Genomic DNA, 13,148 nt, shown 5'->3' on the forward strand with positions numbered 1-13,148 from the left:
CGTATATTTGTACAATATATCGCTGTCCGGAGAACGGATTTTTCTCAGTGCATTTAGAGATATTATTGCTTTTGTTTAATGGACAAAATCGCGTGAACAATTTTCATGAAAATCGTCTGAAAGTAACTTATTGCAAAAAGTAAACATACCCTAAAAAATGACTGATATGATATTATAAAGTTATTAATTGTATACTGCTTTGTGAAGCATAAAGTAAATCGCTAGAGCGGTTTTTGAGAAAATTTTTAAATTTTTATTTTCGCCTTCCAATAAACCACCTTTATTTTTGGGAGTAGGAAGAATTAAAAAAAAGTCCCCTAAAAATGTTATGAAAACAGTAGGGTAGCCTAAAATTTGATCGGTATACATTGAAAGATATAGCCGCTAGGAAACGAATATGGGCACAAACGTATAGGTGAGCTGCACAATAGACATACAGATTGTTTTTTAGAATGTAATAGCCATAATAGTGTAAATCTGTTCATCTAGAATTCGTTTCTTTTTCAAGGTCACTACACTGATCACCTATCGCCTCTCGAAACTAAAATATGAACCAAACTAAGTCCTATAACTACATATGTATAGATAAATGTGTGACCCCAAATGAAATCTAAAGGCTATAATAATAGGGTGAGAATATAATCAGGGGCGTAAATAAGGGCCCCGCAGACCCCGCATTGCGGGGGGACCCTAGCCATCATGGGGCCCCCAAATCTTAAAGTGGGACGCAGAGAAGGGGCTCCACTCCATGCTGTCTGCGGGGGGGGGGGGCTCCAAGTCTTTAGTTACCCCACTGTATATAATAGGTATTCGTCTGTAACGGCACTGGAAAGAAGCAGTGATACAAGCATGTGAGAAAGGAGCCATTTCGTCGGATTTTTAACACTAAGTTTTCTGAATAAGGGATCTTTATTTATTTATTTATTGATTTTTGCAAAACTTGCCAACATATATAGGGAGTTCTCAAATTTATACACGGTGTAACAAAAGTCATGAAACACTTTAAAGAATTTATATAGCCAAACGAGTGCACCATTTCAGAGTTTCGCTGCAGGTGTTGCGTGTAGTTCCATATATCGTTCCTAGAAGGTGTCATAATCAAAATGGCGCTTTCTGAAGCTGAGAAAGCTTTCTGTTTGCTAGAATTCCACAAAACAAACAGAGCAACGGATATCCGACGAAACTTTAGAAGGAACTACGGGAAAGCATCACCACTGATGTTGAGGAACTCAAAAGGAGAATTGAATAAGTAACAGCCACGTCTCGAAAGACATGTTGAGCCGTATGTGGTAAGAATTCTATTATCGCGTCGACATTTGTTGGAACAAACATGGTTTCTACATACAGTAATTGTAAAGTGAGTGCTTTTCAAAACAACTTACAAGTTTACTCTTTAAAATGATGTACTTCGCTACTTTGTAATGCTACTCATTTCGCCACAATCTATATTTTTAAAAGTGTTCCCGGATTTTTGTTACACATTGCACAATCATTCACGCCAATAAAATCTCTAGAGGGAGGCAACAAATCGACGTAATGAGAAGTCATGCAAAGAATTTGCGCTTTACCATTCGTCAGGCCCTGAACGAAGAAGATCGCTGTCCTGGACTAAGCGTTCCATTTACGAGATCCTGTCTCTATGATTTTTTTTTTTAAATTCCCCAAGCAGAAGTGGATTATCAAGGGAACCTCTTTTAAAGGCATGGAGGCTATCAAGAAGGGAGTAATGACTGAACTTCTTAACAACCCAGCGCAAACCTTTCAACAGTGCATTGAGGCGTGACACACCGGAAGAAGTGCATTAGAGTGAAGGGGAATTATCTTGAAGAAGACACATACAGTTTGGCATAGAAATCAATATTGCCAGTACCACCAGTCTAGTTATCTTCATACAGATCTTGAATGCACTGGTATGTGGACACAATCTAATATTCTGTTGAAAAGACATTTCATCTTAAACATGGAGTTGAAGTGTATAGAGTAAAATCTATGTTTAACAGAATACTACTTACCGTGCTTTATCTTCGTTGTGGATAGGTTTCCAATAACTACAGACCAAATAGAGGTAAAGTCAATTTCCAGAAAAAGAGGCTGTTAGAACTACCTGAACTTGATATATTGGAACTACCTGAACAAACCGATGTATTCTCACTTGGAATCGAATCTAAGCCTTCTGTACACACAAGAACACACAAAATTTCCATAATATAACTTAACCATGGTATAACTATGGAGGCTCAAAGGCAGACGACCATATAATGATATTTAGCAGATTTGTAATTACTTCGTTAAACAAATAACGATTAAAATAATCAGGCAAAATAAAGTTGTTAATGTTGAATTTAATCAATGACATTTTTCAGGAATTAATTTTTAATTGCTAATCGTTACGAATTTTAATTGCTAAAATTCATAAAGATTAGAGAATTAATGTTAGTGTTAATCATAACTTTTCCACGCATTAATTTATAAGTTAATCAATTATATTTTCATAGGTTTAATTTTAATCAGTTCTTTTAACTATGAATATTAGAAAGTGTGTAGCAGTAACGTAATTTGTATTATTTTACTTAATATGCATAAATAGAACACTTAAAAATTTATTAGCATTTATTTCATTATTCAACTTTTTACAATGGGCTAAATAAAACTTCCTAACCTTAAGTACTTCCAAGTATAACCTAATGAATTACAATAATCCAGAATACCACAAACCAATACCAGGAAGTACCTAGATTTATTTTGCGAACATGTTTACGGAACAAGGTCATTAATAGGAGCAGCAGCATACACAGAAATCCGTTAAGGAGAGGGGTTCAAACTCCCAAGTTCATGTAATTTCCGGTGTTTTGTATACACTATATTAACACAGCATACCGTATGTTAATTTTTGTTTACTATCTTCCTCAAGGCTGGTTAAAGCCGCGAACTCCTTAAGCGTACGCCATTGAACAGAAGCATAATTCCAGATGATTCAGAGAGAGAATAGTTTAAACTAATATCATCTGCTGAAATTATTATTTTTGGGAGGAACAGGGAGTCTAGAATACGTTACCTCTCAATAATAATAATAATAATAATAATAATAATAATAATAATAATAATAATAATAATAATAATAATAATAATAATAATAAAAGAAGATAATGTCAGATAGCTAATTCACGATCCTGCGTTAACTTTGAAATTTCTGTAGCGCGGTTGAGAATTGATCCCGGGACAATACCCACAAAGCCATGTACGTTAACTACTCGGTTACATAGAACTCCCAGGTAAATCTTTCTGCCATATTAATTATATGTAGAAGCTATGTGATCTCGCCACACATTTTGAAAACAGATGAATGAAAATAGACAAATTATTTAACGTAGTTTACGAATAGCTAACGACTTATACATACCACCATTTCCAGTGTAAACTGCGATAAATCCCCATCCAAGGAGTATAGCCCACAGAATTGGTGTCAATGACGAATAGATGGCCGCCTCTGTTGCATTGTATACGTACCCAAGGTTCGCCATGTGACCCATTCCAAAACCAGCATACAGCCCACTAATTGTTGCAATTGTCCATCCGATACTAACCTGAGGCTGGAAAATAAAACAATGCGCTTTAGAAAATACCGGATCCACTTGGCTAAGGACAGAAGTCAAAGGAGATCTTTGTGCATGCGGTATTGAATTTCCGAGTTCCGTGGCATAGTTAGTTTTTAGTTTTAGACGGAGATTCAATTTTCCAGTGTGATATTAGAAAACAAGATCATATTAATAGCAGTGATGCCGACTAGTGGGGAAAATCCCATTTTGTAGGATTTATTTACATTAATTTCTCGAAAAGAGATAAAGGGAAATTTCGTCGCAATTGGCAGCAAATAATGGGATTTTTTTTAGCAGCGACAGCAACAACATTCTCTATGGACAGAATGTAGACTAATGACTCCTCAATAATCTCGAAATAATTGTTAATTGTCAAATTTTGATACCGGCAAATTATGCCAGTACAGAAGTAACTTGTGATTCTCTAAACACAAGCTCCAAAAAATGTAAATTGTGCTCTGATATTTTATAAATACAAAGAATTTAATTAACGGAAAAAAGTCAAATGCAAAATGAGAAAGAACCAACTTCGAAAACGTTCTACTAAAAACGACTGGACAAGGAAGATCTTCTACACTTCATTTGATACAACTTGTCCTTTTTGACAGTTGCTTTCTTTTTTTCCTTCCTGCACGTGCTCATAACAATCAGGTAAGAAGAACTGTTCCTATGGCAACAGCACGTTCAGCCAATTACAGTGGCTCATTTCTCTCGCTCTGCAATGATAAACATTCCACCCTTTCCGCACGTTGCCAATTTGAATATAAACAAATGCACATTGTTTTAGTTTAGTTGAATGTTAACTTGAGTAGTAGACTTGCTGGTTATTAAGAGCATTCTTTTTAGTTCTCTTTTGTGTCATTTAATTTTATAAAACTGATTTACTTGCAGTGAATGATTTCGTGTTTCAATACCCAACGTCGAACTAGATATACCAAAGTCGACATGATACATTTGAAGAATTGACAGCAAGGATCCGTAAGGATATAGTCCAAATTCCTGTAGACGTACTACGTCGAGATATGCAGGATGTCCCTTGACGACTGCGAGAATGTGTGCGTGGAAACGATGGTCATATCTACTAGACATCGTTTTCAAGACATGAATATATCTACCTTTTGGACGTTTTTTTTGTTATTCCATACTCTGTACATTTCGTTGCCATGAATATATATATATATATATATATATATATATATATATATATATATATATATATATATATATATATATACTTTTATAAAAAGGCCTTGTGTCCATCTTAAACTTCCGAAACTGTAACAATTCTCGTTAATTTATAATAAAGAATATAAACAGCCTTGTAAGAAACTTATGTTTAATATATATATATATATATATATATATATATATATATATATATATATATATATATATATATATATATATATATATGTGTGTGTGTGTGTGTGTGTGTGTGTGTCCCAGGAGGAAGGGAAAATATTTTGAGAGCTGGTAGTATGAGTGATCATAAGCAAAAAGTTCATATGAACATAGGTCCTAATCTCAACCGTTTGAGAGCTACAGGTTGGGAACCATTTTTGACTTTGTTGCGCATTGTTCACCCTTTAACTATTTTACAGAGGTAAGACATAGCGGATTTGAATGGTGATGGAATGACCTTTCCAACGGTATGCAGCATGTGGCAGTGTTGTCTTTGGAAGGGAAGCTATTGAGGGAACTTTGAGAAAGTTAAGGTTATTTAGAGAAATTGGATGGCAATACTGATTCCAAGTATTTCACAATAATTTCTCTTTCAAAGATATCACTGCCACATATTGCATATCGTTGGAAAGGTCATTCCATCACCTTTCAAATGAGCTATGTAGAATGGCACCTATGTAGAATAAATACAGGGTGTGCAATATGCAATATAAAGTAAAAAATGGTTCACAACCTGTAGCTCTCAAACCGATTAGAGTAGAACCTATGTTCATATGAACTTTTTTGCTTAGAAAACTCATACTACCATTTCCCAAAATATTGCCGCTTCCTCCTGGAACACCCTGTATATATATATATATATATATATATATATATATATATAGATAGATAGATAGATAGATAGATAGATAGATAGAGAGAGAGATAGAAAGATAGATAGATAGATAGAGAGATAGATAGATAGATAGATAGATAGATAGATAGATAGATAGATAGATAGATAGATAGATAGATAGATAGATAGATAGATAGATAGATAGATAGATAGATAGAAATATGGTAGGTTTGATATATATTTAGTATCAAAATAACATTAATAATTATCACTGTTATTATGGTATATTTGAATGACTAAAAATGTAAGTGCTCCTTCAAAATAGCTCTCCTTACAATAAATCTTCACTACGCTGCTGTAACAGTGCATATTTTCAGTTACTAGCGTTGACAGGTTTATTCACTGCAACTACAGAACGTGCGTTGTACAGGACGTCTAGGATAGGACAATCCTGTATAACAGAATAAGAAATTATATTGTAAAGTACAGGACAATCCTGTATGTACAGGACGTCTGAGGATACTAGTAATTGTATTATTTGCAATGAAGACAAATGTTTATGTCTTATATTAATAAAAGTTACTTTGTTTTAACCCTTTGTAACCGGGCGTGGCATAAAACATATAATCAATCGTTTTATTGAGAACGGGCGTGGTACATAAACACAATACCTGGACAGATGATGGGCTATATAAACACAGCACTTGGATAGAGATTGTGGGTATGGTATATAAACACACCTGGATAGAGGGTGAGTGTGGTTTATAAACACAACATCGGATAGAGATGTGGGTGTGGTGTATAAACATATCGCTTGGATAATGAGGTGGGTGTGGTATATAAACACAACACATGGAAAGAAAGGACAGGTATGGTTTATACAAGTATACATGACTTGCATTTGTCAAATAAGTAGCCCTAATTCTGTGTATTCAATAAAATTGTTTGATTTTTTTTTCTTTTGTCTCTGAAGAAAGCCTAATATAAAATACTTGTCCCTAAAAGCTTAAGATATGAATGGAACTTACCCATGTCATTCGAATTCTTTTCGGTAATCTTCTCAGTACATAACCCGTAAGAAGTCCACAGAGGTAGATTGTTGCACGATGTGTCGGTAATATATATGAATAGTCTGCCGTATCAAACAATTGCTTCACTCTGAAAAATTTAAAAGTTTATGTAATAATGTTTTTTTTAAAAAAAATATTCTTTCATGTCTCTAAGAAGCTATTCCTCATATATTTGGTTGGAATAAATTATTCACTTATAAACCTTCAATTAAACAGGAAGAGAAAATTAATGTATAATCTTTTTATTATATGTCTGATATTCTACTTGTGCAGAGGGCAACATTGCGAACTAATTTTATTGTTTACAAGTAAAATCAGACATATACAAATGTTGTCAAAGGTAATGCTTTTACGTTAAATAGTGAGATACGTATTATGCGTCTGATATATTTGTTCAAAGGACATTTGGTGACTAATTTCGTTGTTTACGGTCACATACAATTAGGCCATAGGTGTAGTAATCATTTATGCGTAGTAATGAAGTTCCATTAGCAATTCCTGGTATCAATACAACTTTGTGCTACTTGCTCCCCTCCCCCTGTCCCCCCTTGTCTACCATGTCCTTGCTGTGTTACCATCATGCCGTCGACCTCATACTACACGAGATGGATATTTTGCTATAATCGTCATAGCAGTTATAATTGCTTTTTGCATGTTTTGCATTGCGTTACGTTTCGCAAATTTCGTGAAGGCTTAGAGGGTCAATCCATACGAAGTTGCCCAGAGCAGGTTGCTCGAACATCTCCGAAAATTATAAAACTTTGAGTGTGATTAACCTTCTGTATTAGAAGGTCAATAACACTATTCACGTTGTTGTAAGTACAAGCGTTCCTAAATGGTGGTAGAGGTCTGCATGACCCGGAATTTTTTGCCAGGGTCCAGCCCGGCCCGTTAGTTTATAATATGAGGCCCGACCCGAGCTGAAATATGTTTTAGCATTTAGTCCCGAGCTCGTGTGTTAATCAAATGAGCCCGAAATAAGCCCAAATTACAGAAACTAAATAATTAACGCGAAGTTGTATTTTTATTTACATCAATAAGAGGTTTAGTTGTGCAGTTGTGCTTTAAAAGTTCTTCAAAATATAGTATATTTACAAAGTTAGGCCCGAGAAATATGGTTGTAAATTTAAAAATTTACGGCTCCAGCCAGCTTCGGGCCCGAAGTGATATATACTTTGTAGGTCCGAGTCCGGCCCGCGGGCTCTACCCGAGCCCGTTTAGATCTCTGAATGGCGGCCATCTTTGTTGTCGGTGGAGTGCCATTTTTTTTTTTCATTTGCAAGCATTTACGAAAACTACAGTTGTTCAGGACGTACGAATCAGACGAACACCAAAGAGAAACGAATGTTTACCGGAGAGACTGAGGTGCACGGAGAATATATACCCTTGCTTCTAAATAAATATGCAGAGTTGCAAACCAATGCATAAAATTACCAGCAAAAGTACAGAAATTACGCTTTTAAAGGGCGGCGTATGGAAGGGGATCAGGGTTTTAACCTTCTCCCTTCAGTAAGATATAATAGAGAAAAGAAACATTTATCATATTAAAATATGTGCACAAAAATCGCGCGTGCTATGAAACGTAATCAGCTTGAACACTCGAACCACTCTTGATGAAATTCTGTGTGTACCACTGCTTTGAATTCCGTGCAAAAGCTTGCGATTTGTGAAGAAATTATGTGCAAAAGCTTGTGATTGGCGTTTATTCCATATTTCTAGCCCCATGGTCATTGGCACGTCTAGGCCCTTATGGGAGAGGGATTAGCTCCCCCTTGCACCCACGACACCCATCGTCGAACTGCACCGCGATATTAAGGCACTCAATGTAAAAGCAAAGTATCATTGAAATCCGATCCCAGTTACGGAAGTTAATATACCTAGATTGCGTTATATAGGATAGATAGGTGTATATAGGATAGAATTTGCACAACAGAAAATACAAACAAAAACGGACTTAATTGCTGCACCATGCATAGTTTTTGAGATCTAGCGTGAAACATATCCAAACATTTAAATTTTTCTTAGCTGTGATCATCGTCACGTACGTGCTTTCTTCGCATTTTTACCATGTCCTCACTTTTTTCTCCATGTAATATCAGTCATGATTTTTTTTCAATAGTTTATTCACATACAGAATTACTTTGTGGTCTAAGCAGCAATTTTTTAGCACTTTGCCCTCCTGAGATATCACACTCCAAAAATGGCATCAAAATCACAAACTTCAACTTTCGGACCCCCATAAATCCACGGTGCCAGTTGTATCATAGCTGAGGATATTTCAGCAGACTCTTTACATGCAATAGTATTCAGCAAAAAACTTATGAACTCCCCTCCCTACAATATGCTATTCCAAAATCCAGCCCCTTTAAAAGTGTAATTTTCTATACTTTTTCTGGGGATTTCATGTATTGGTTTGCAACCCTGCAAATTTATTTAGAAGCAAGAGTATATATTCTCTGAGTACCTCAGTCTCTCCTGTAAACATTCGTTTTTGTTTGGTGTTCGTCTCATTCATACGTCCTGAGCAACTGTAGTTTTCGTAAACGCTTATAAATGCAAAAATTGACACTTCACCGATAACAAAGATGGCCGCCATTCAGGAACACTTCTGCAGTTGCCACACAGTTTCATCAAAATAGTCTTTGACCGAAAATATTTACGAAGGAGTGCAACTAACTTTCTGACTGACCCACGCACAAGAATCAAATTGAAAAATGGGCCTCGTACTTATCGACACTGTGCAACTTGTATCTAAAACAGAGGAGGGCACCTAAAAACGGGAAGAAAGCCAACTGAGTCATAATCAAAAAGAATGACGACAAAATGAATGATGATCCAAGAGCATACAGATCATCTTGTCTCTTAAATACAAATTGCAAACTTTTCGGCACAGTAATCGTACAAAGGACAAACAAATACAAAAAACTATAGACTACAGCATGGTTTTCGTAAAGGAAGAAGTACTGAGACTGTAACAAGGAGACTATTGGAAGGAATTGAAAAGGGAAAGACCGAGAAATATCAGGTAGTAGACCTAATATACATAGATATAATTGGGGCCTCCGATAGAATATGATGGCCATCATTATTCAAGCAATTTAAAGAAATAGGGGCACCAAAGTCCTTCTTTGAATTGATGATGGATTACTGTATTGATAGGAATGTAACATATATAGCAACAAATAAAAAATATAACTACGTTCAATACGAAAGGATGCCCACAAGATTCCATAACTGGCCCAACATTATGGGATATTGTAATAGATCCATGTCTAAAATGTCTCAATCGACTTGAAGAAACAGAAGGAGTGGTTGGATATGCTGATGACATAGCGATAGTGTTGTCGGCAATCTCAAGACACGAAGTAGAAGGAAAGGAAAACATAGTATTAGAGAAGCTACAGAAATGGTGTTCAAGGTGTTCAACAAATAACTTAATTATTTCTGCAACAAAAACGAAGTATACAATTCGACAGAAAATTCAAAAAGGTTCTATTCTAAGGGTATCCAACAAAAGGATAGAGTTAAAGAATTTAAGTACCTGAGATTATGGATAGATGAAAAATTAAACTACGGAAGACATGTAGAGGAGATTGCGAACAAAAGCAAAAAAGTAGCACACAAATTACTAACAATCAAAAGAAGGGACTACCAAATCTCTAGGAATTTATTTCAAACTTATAACAAAACAGGGATCATGCCAGTGCTTAGCTATTGTGCCAGTGTCATAAATTTCTTATGAATATAAAACTAAGACAAACAACAAGAAAGAGGGGAACTCTGGATGCAATAAAAAAACATTTTAATTCAGGCTCTTCAGGTACTGACTCAGGAAGAACCCATACATTTCCAGGTATACTAAGACAGGCTTACAAAATATGGACGAAAAATAACGAAACGACAAAAATTTTAGAAATATTAGAACAAATTCCAAATAACGAAACAGAGTTAGATAAAATTATTCAAAGGAAATAGCAACAGGAATGGGAAAACTCAAGTAAAGGACAGAAACTAAAAGAATACATACTAACGATATAAATAAGGAAAAATATGATAAACCTAAATAAGGAGATCATGGAGACATTTTCTGACCATGATTCTTTTAAGTTACATTTATATAGGAGCACAATAGAAGACCAGACATGTATCTGCGGAATTTCCTAGACATCCGAACATGTAACATGGACTTGTGTGCGCTTCATAATAAGGGAAGATATAATAAATATCAGAGATGAACTCAAATAAGATACATGAAAAACATCAAACAGGATAGAATAAAGCTACAGAATAAAGCTACAGCAAATTTATTTAGAAGCAAGAGTATATATTCTCTGAGTACCTCAGTCTCTCCTGTAAACATTCGTTTTTGTTTGGTGTTCGTCTCATTCATACGTCCTGAGCAACTGTAGTTTTCGTAAACGCTTATAAATGCAAAAATTGACACTTCACCGATAACAAAGATGGCCGCCATTCAGGAACACTTGTACACAGTGGTGGCAATTGGACATTAAAAGTGGGGGCAAGACATGATCTGAATATTTGTTTATCAATGTTAGTTTTCCTGGTTGTTTCTAACACTTTGACGAAAGGTTGTATAACTAATAGGATACTATCTTTTTCAGTTAAAATGCGGTGGTATATCGTATTTTATATTTTATTAAGTAAATTGACAAGAGCAACGCAAGAAGGTACTAGCCCTATGTACTCTTAAACAACGAAACTATAAGAAGAGATTTGATTGCTTGCTCATGAACATCTTAAAATTCTGTCTGGAAAATTGTGTGATCAGATTATTTAATAAAAAATTTGCAAAAGAAATGAATGGAAAGAATAATATTAATCATAGTAATGAATAATGAGGCGTGTTTTGTAGAAGTTATATTGAAATTAAAGCATGTCATTAAATGTATGTTATTACTCTTAAAAAATGAAAGACAGTAAACACTCGTACAAGGATATGCTACGACATTTAAAGAAATACGCAATTGTAATATTAATTGCTTTAAATTGCAATTAAAACACAATTCCTGTAGCTTTCTTAATTTTACGGGAAGACAAATAACTAATACGTACTCACGCAACGGCAAATATTAAATGGCACATTTTTTCTATGAACCAGTAACATACAAAAATTTTACATTTCCAAATGAAACTATACATTAAGAGGTCATTCCAAAAAAATGGGGGAAACTGCCTCCTCTTGTCCCCCTAATTGCCGCACTGGCTTGTACATACGACAAAGTGAATTATGTTATTGATCTTCTCATACACAAGGTTCATCACACTCCAATTTCTATAATTTTCGGTGATCGTCGAGCAACTATTTTCGCCATCTTTGGACCACTTCAGATGGATTGACCCTATGGATTGACCCTATACAGAATGTGATCCCTAGTAATTGATCAACAACTTTGACGTAATCACTTGCAGACAGTGTTGCCAATAAGTGCTTCCAGAAAATAATTAAATGGCACAAAAACATTCATAAATTACCGTAAGACGGGATTACTTTGCACAAGATTTGAACAATTTCAAAGAAAATTACGTGTAACTTACAAACGTAATGATTTAGAACACTATATTTTAAATATATAATAGCTAGATATATAAGGAAAACATTAGTGCAAGTTCATTAGTAAACATTCAGTATAATCATAGTTATTAAAATATAAACTTTGGTGCAAAGTAACCTCGTAGCTGGGGTTACTTTGCGCAACATACAAAAAAGTATGTTAAACATATGAACATAATGTTTCTGTGCAATGTTTTTCCTTAAGTATTTATACATTTCATTTTCTACACAAAACTGCATGAAGTCTACAAATATTGATATTAGAATGATGGTACCGGTATTAGTACTTAGTTTGAATTATCGATATTTGTAAAGAAAATTATGTTTTTTTTCTGGTACAGGCACAGGAATCACATTCTAATAGTTTAGCATATGTCCCACAAAAATGACAACTCAGGAACAGAAAAAAAAAAAAATCCCCGTGAACTGATTTGCCTTGGTTATTCCTTATGTCCAAGAATATCATCCCAACCGTAATTAGTGGAAGATTTATGGGATTTGGGACTTTCAGGCTGAAGCCCACCCAAATTGCACGATTTCTTTTTTTTAATCTAATGTTAGCCATTCCTATGTGTATAAGCTGCAAGCCCCCCCCCCCCAAAAAAATAGTCTAATGATTTCTAAAAAAAAAAAGTCTTTGTGAGTGAAGCCTCTCTCAAACTACTTTTTTGGATCTGCCACTGTTCATAATTTATTTTCCAACAAGAAATCCATTCCGGTATCTACCTAAATAGGAAATGTACCTAAATTTAGAATACAGGAGGTTCCAGTAGTAATAATTTCCTATCTAAGCGATATTTTGGACCGGTGCAAAGTAACCCCGAGTAGAGACTGAAACTGCCTTCTCCCAGTTTTACTTTTTTATGACTTTAAAACGTTTCACACTTCAATTT

The 13,148-nt window shown here is 34.9% G+C and overlaps 1 protein-coding gene across 1 annotated transcript in view; it reads right to left on the reverse strand.

Moving 5' to 3' along the window:
* The window catches only part of LOC145670237 (nose resistant to fluoxetine protein 6-like), a 187,306-nt gene that overhangs the window by 22,378 nt on the left and 151,780 nt on the right, over positions 1–13,148 (reverse strand). The window contains exons 10-11 of the mRNA XM_081738633.1: positions 6,642–6,771; positions 3,401–3,590 (exon numbers count right to left, since the gene is read on the reverse strand). Coding sequence (XP_081594759.1) covers positions 3,401–3,590; positions 6,642–6,771 — 320 coding nt within the window. The remainder of the gene's footprint in view (positions 1–3,400; positions 3,591–6,641; positions 6,772–13,148) is intronic.

The sequence above is a fragment of the Thermobia domestica genome, chromosome 14, assembly GCF_964235325.1.
Source record: "Thermobia domestica chromosome 14, izTheDome1.hap1.1, whole genome shotgun sequence".
Lineage (NCBI taxonomy): Eukaryota > Metazoa > Arthropoda > Insecta > Zygentoma > Lepismatidae > Thermobia > Thermobia domestica.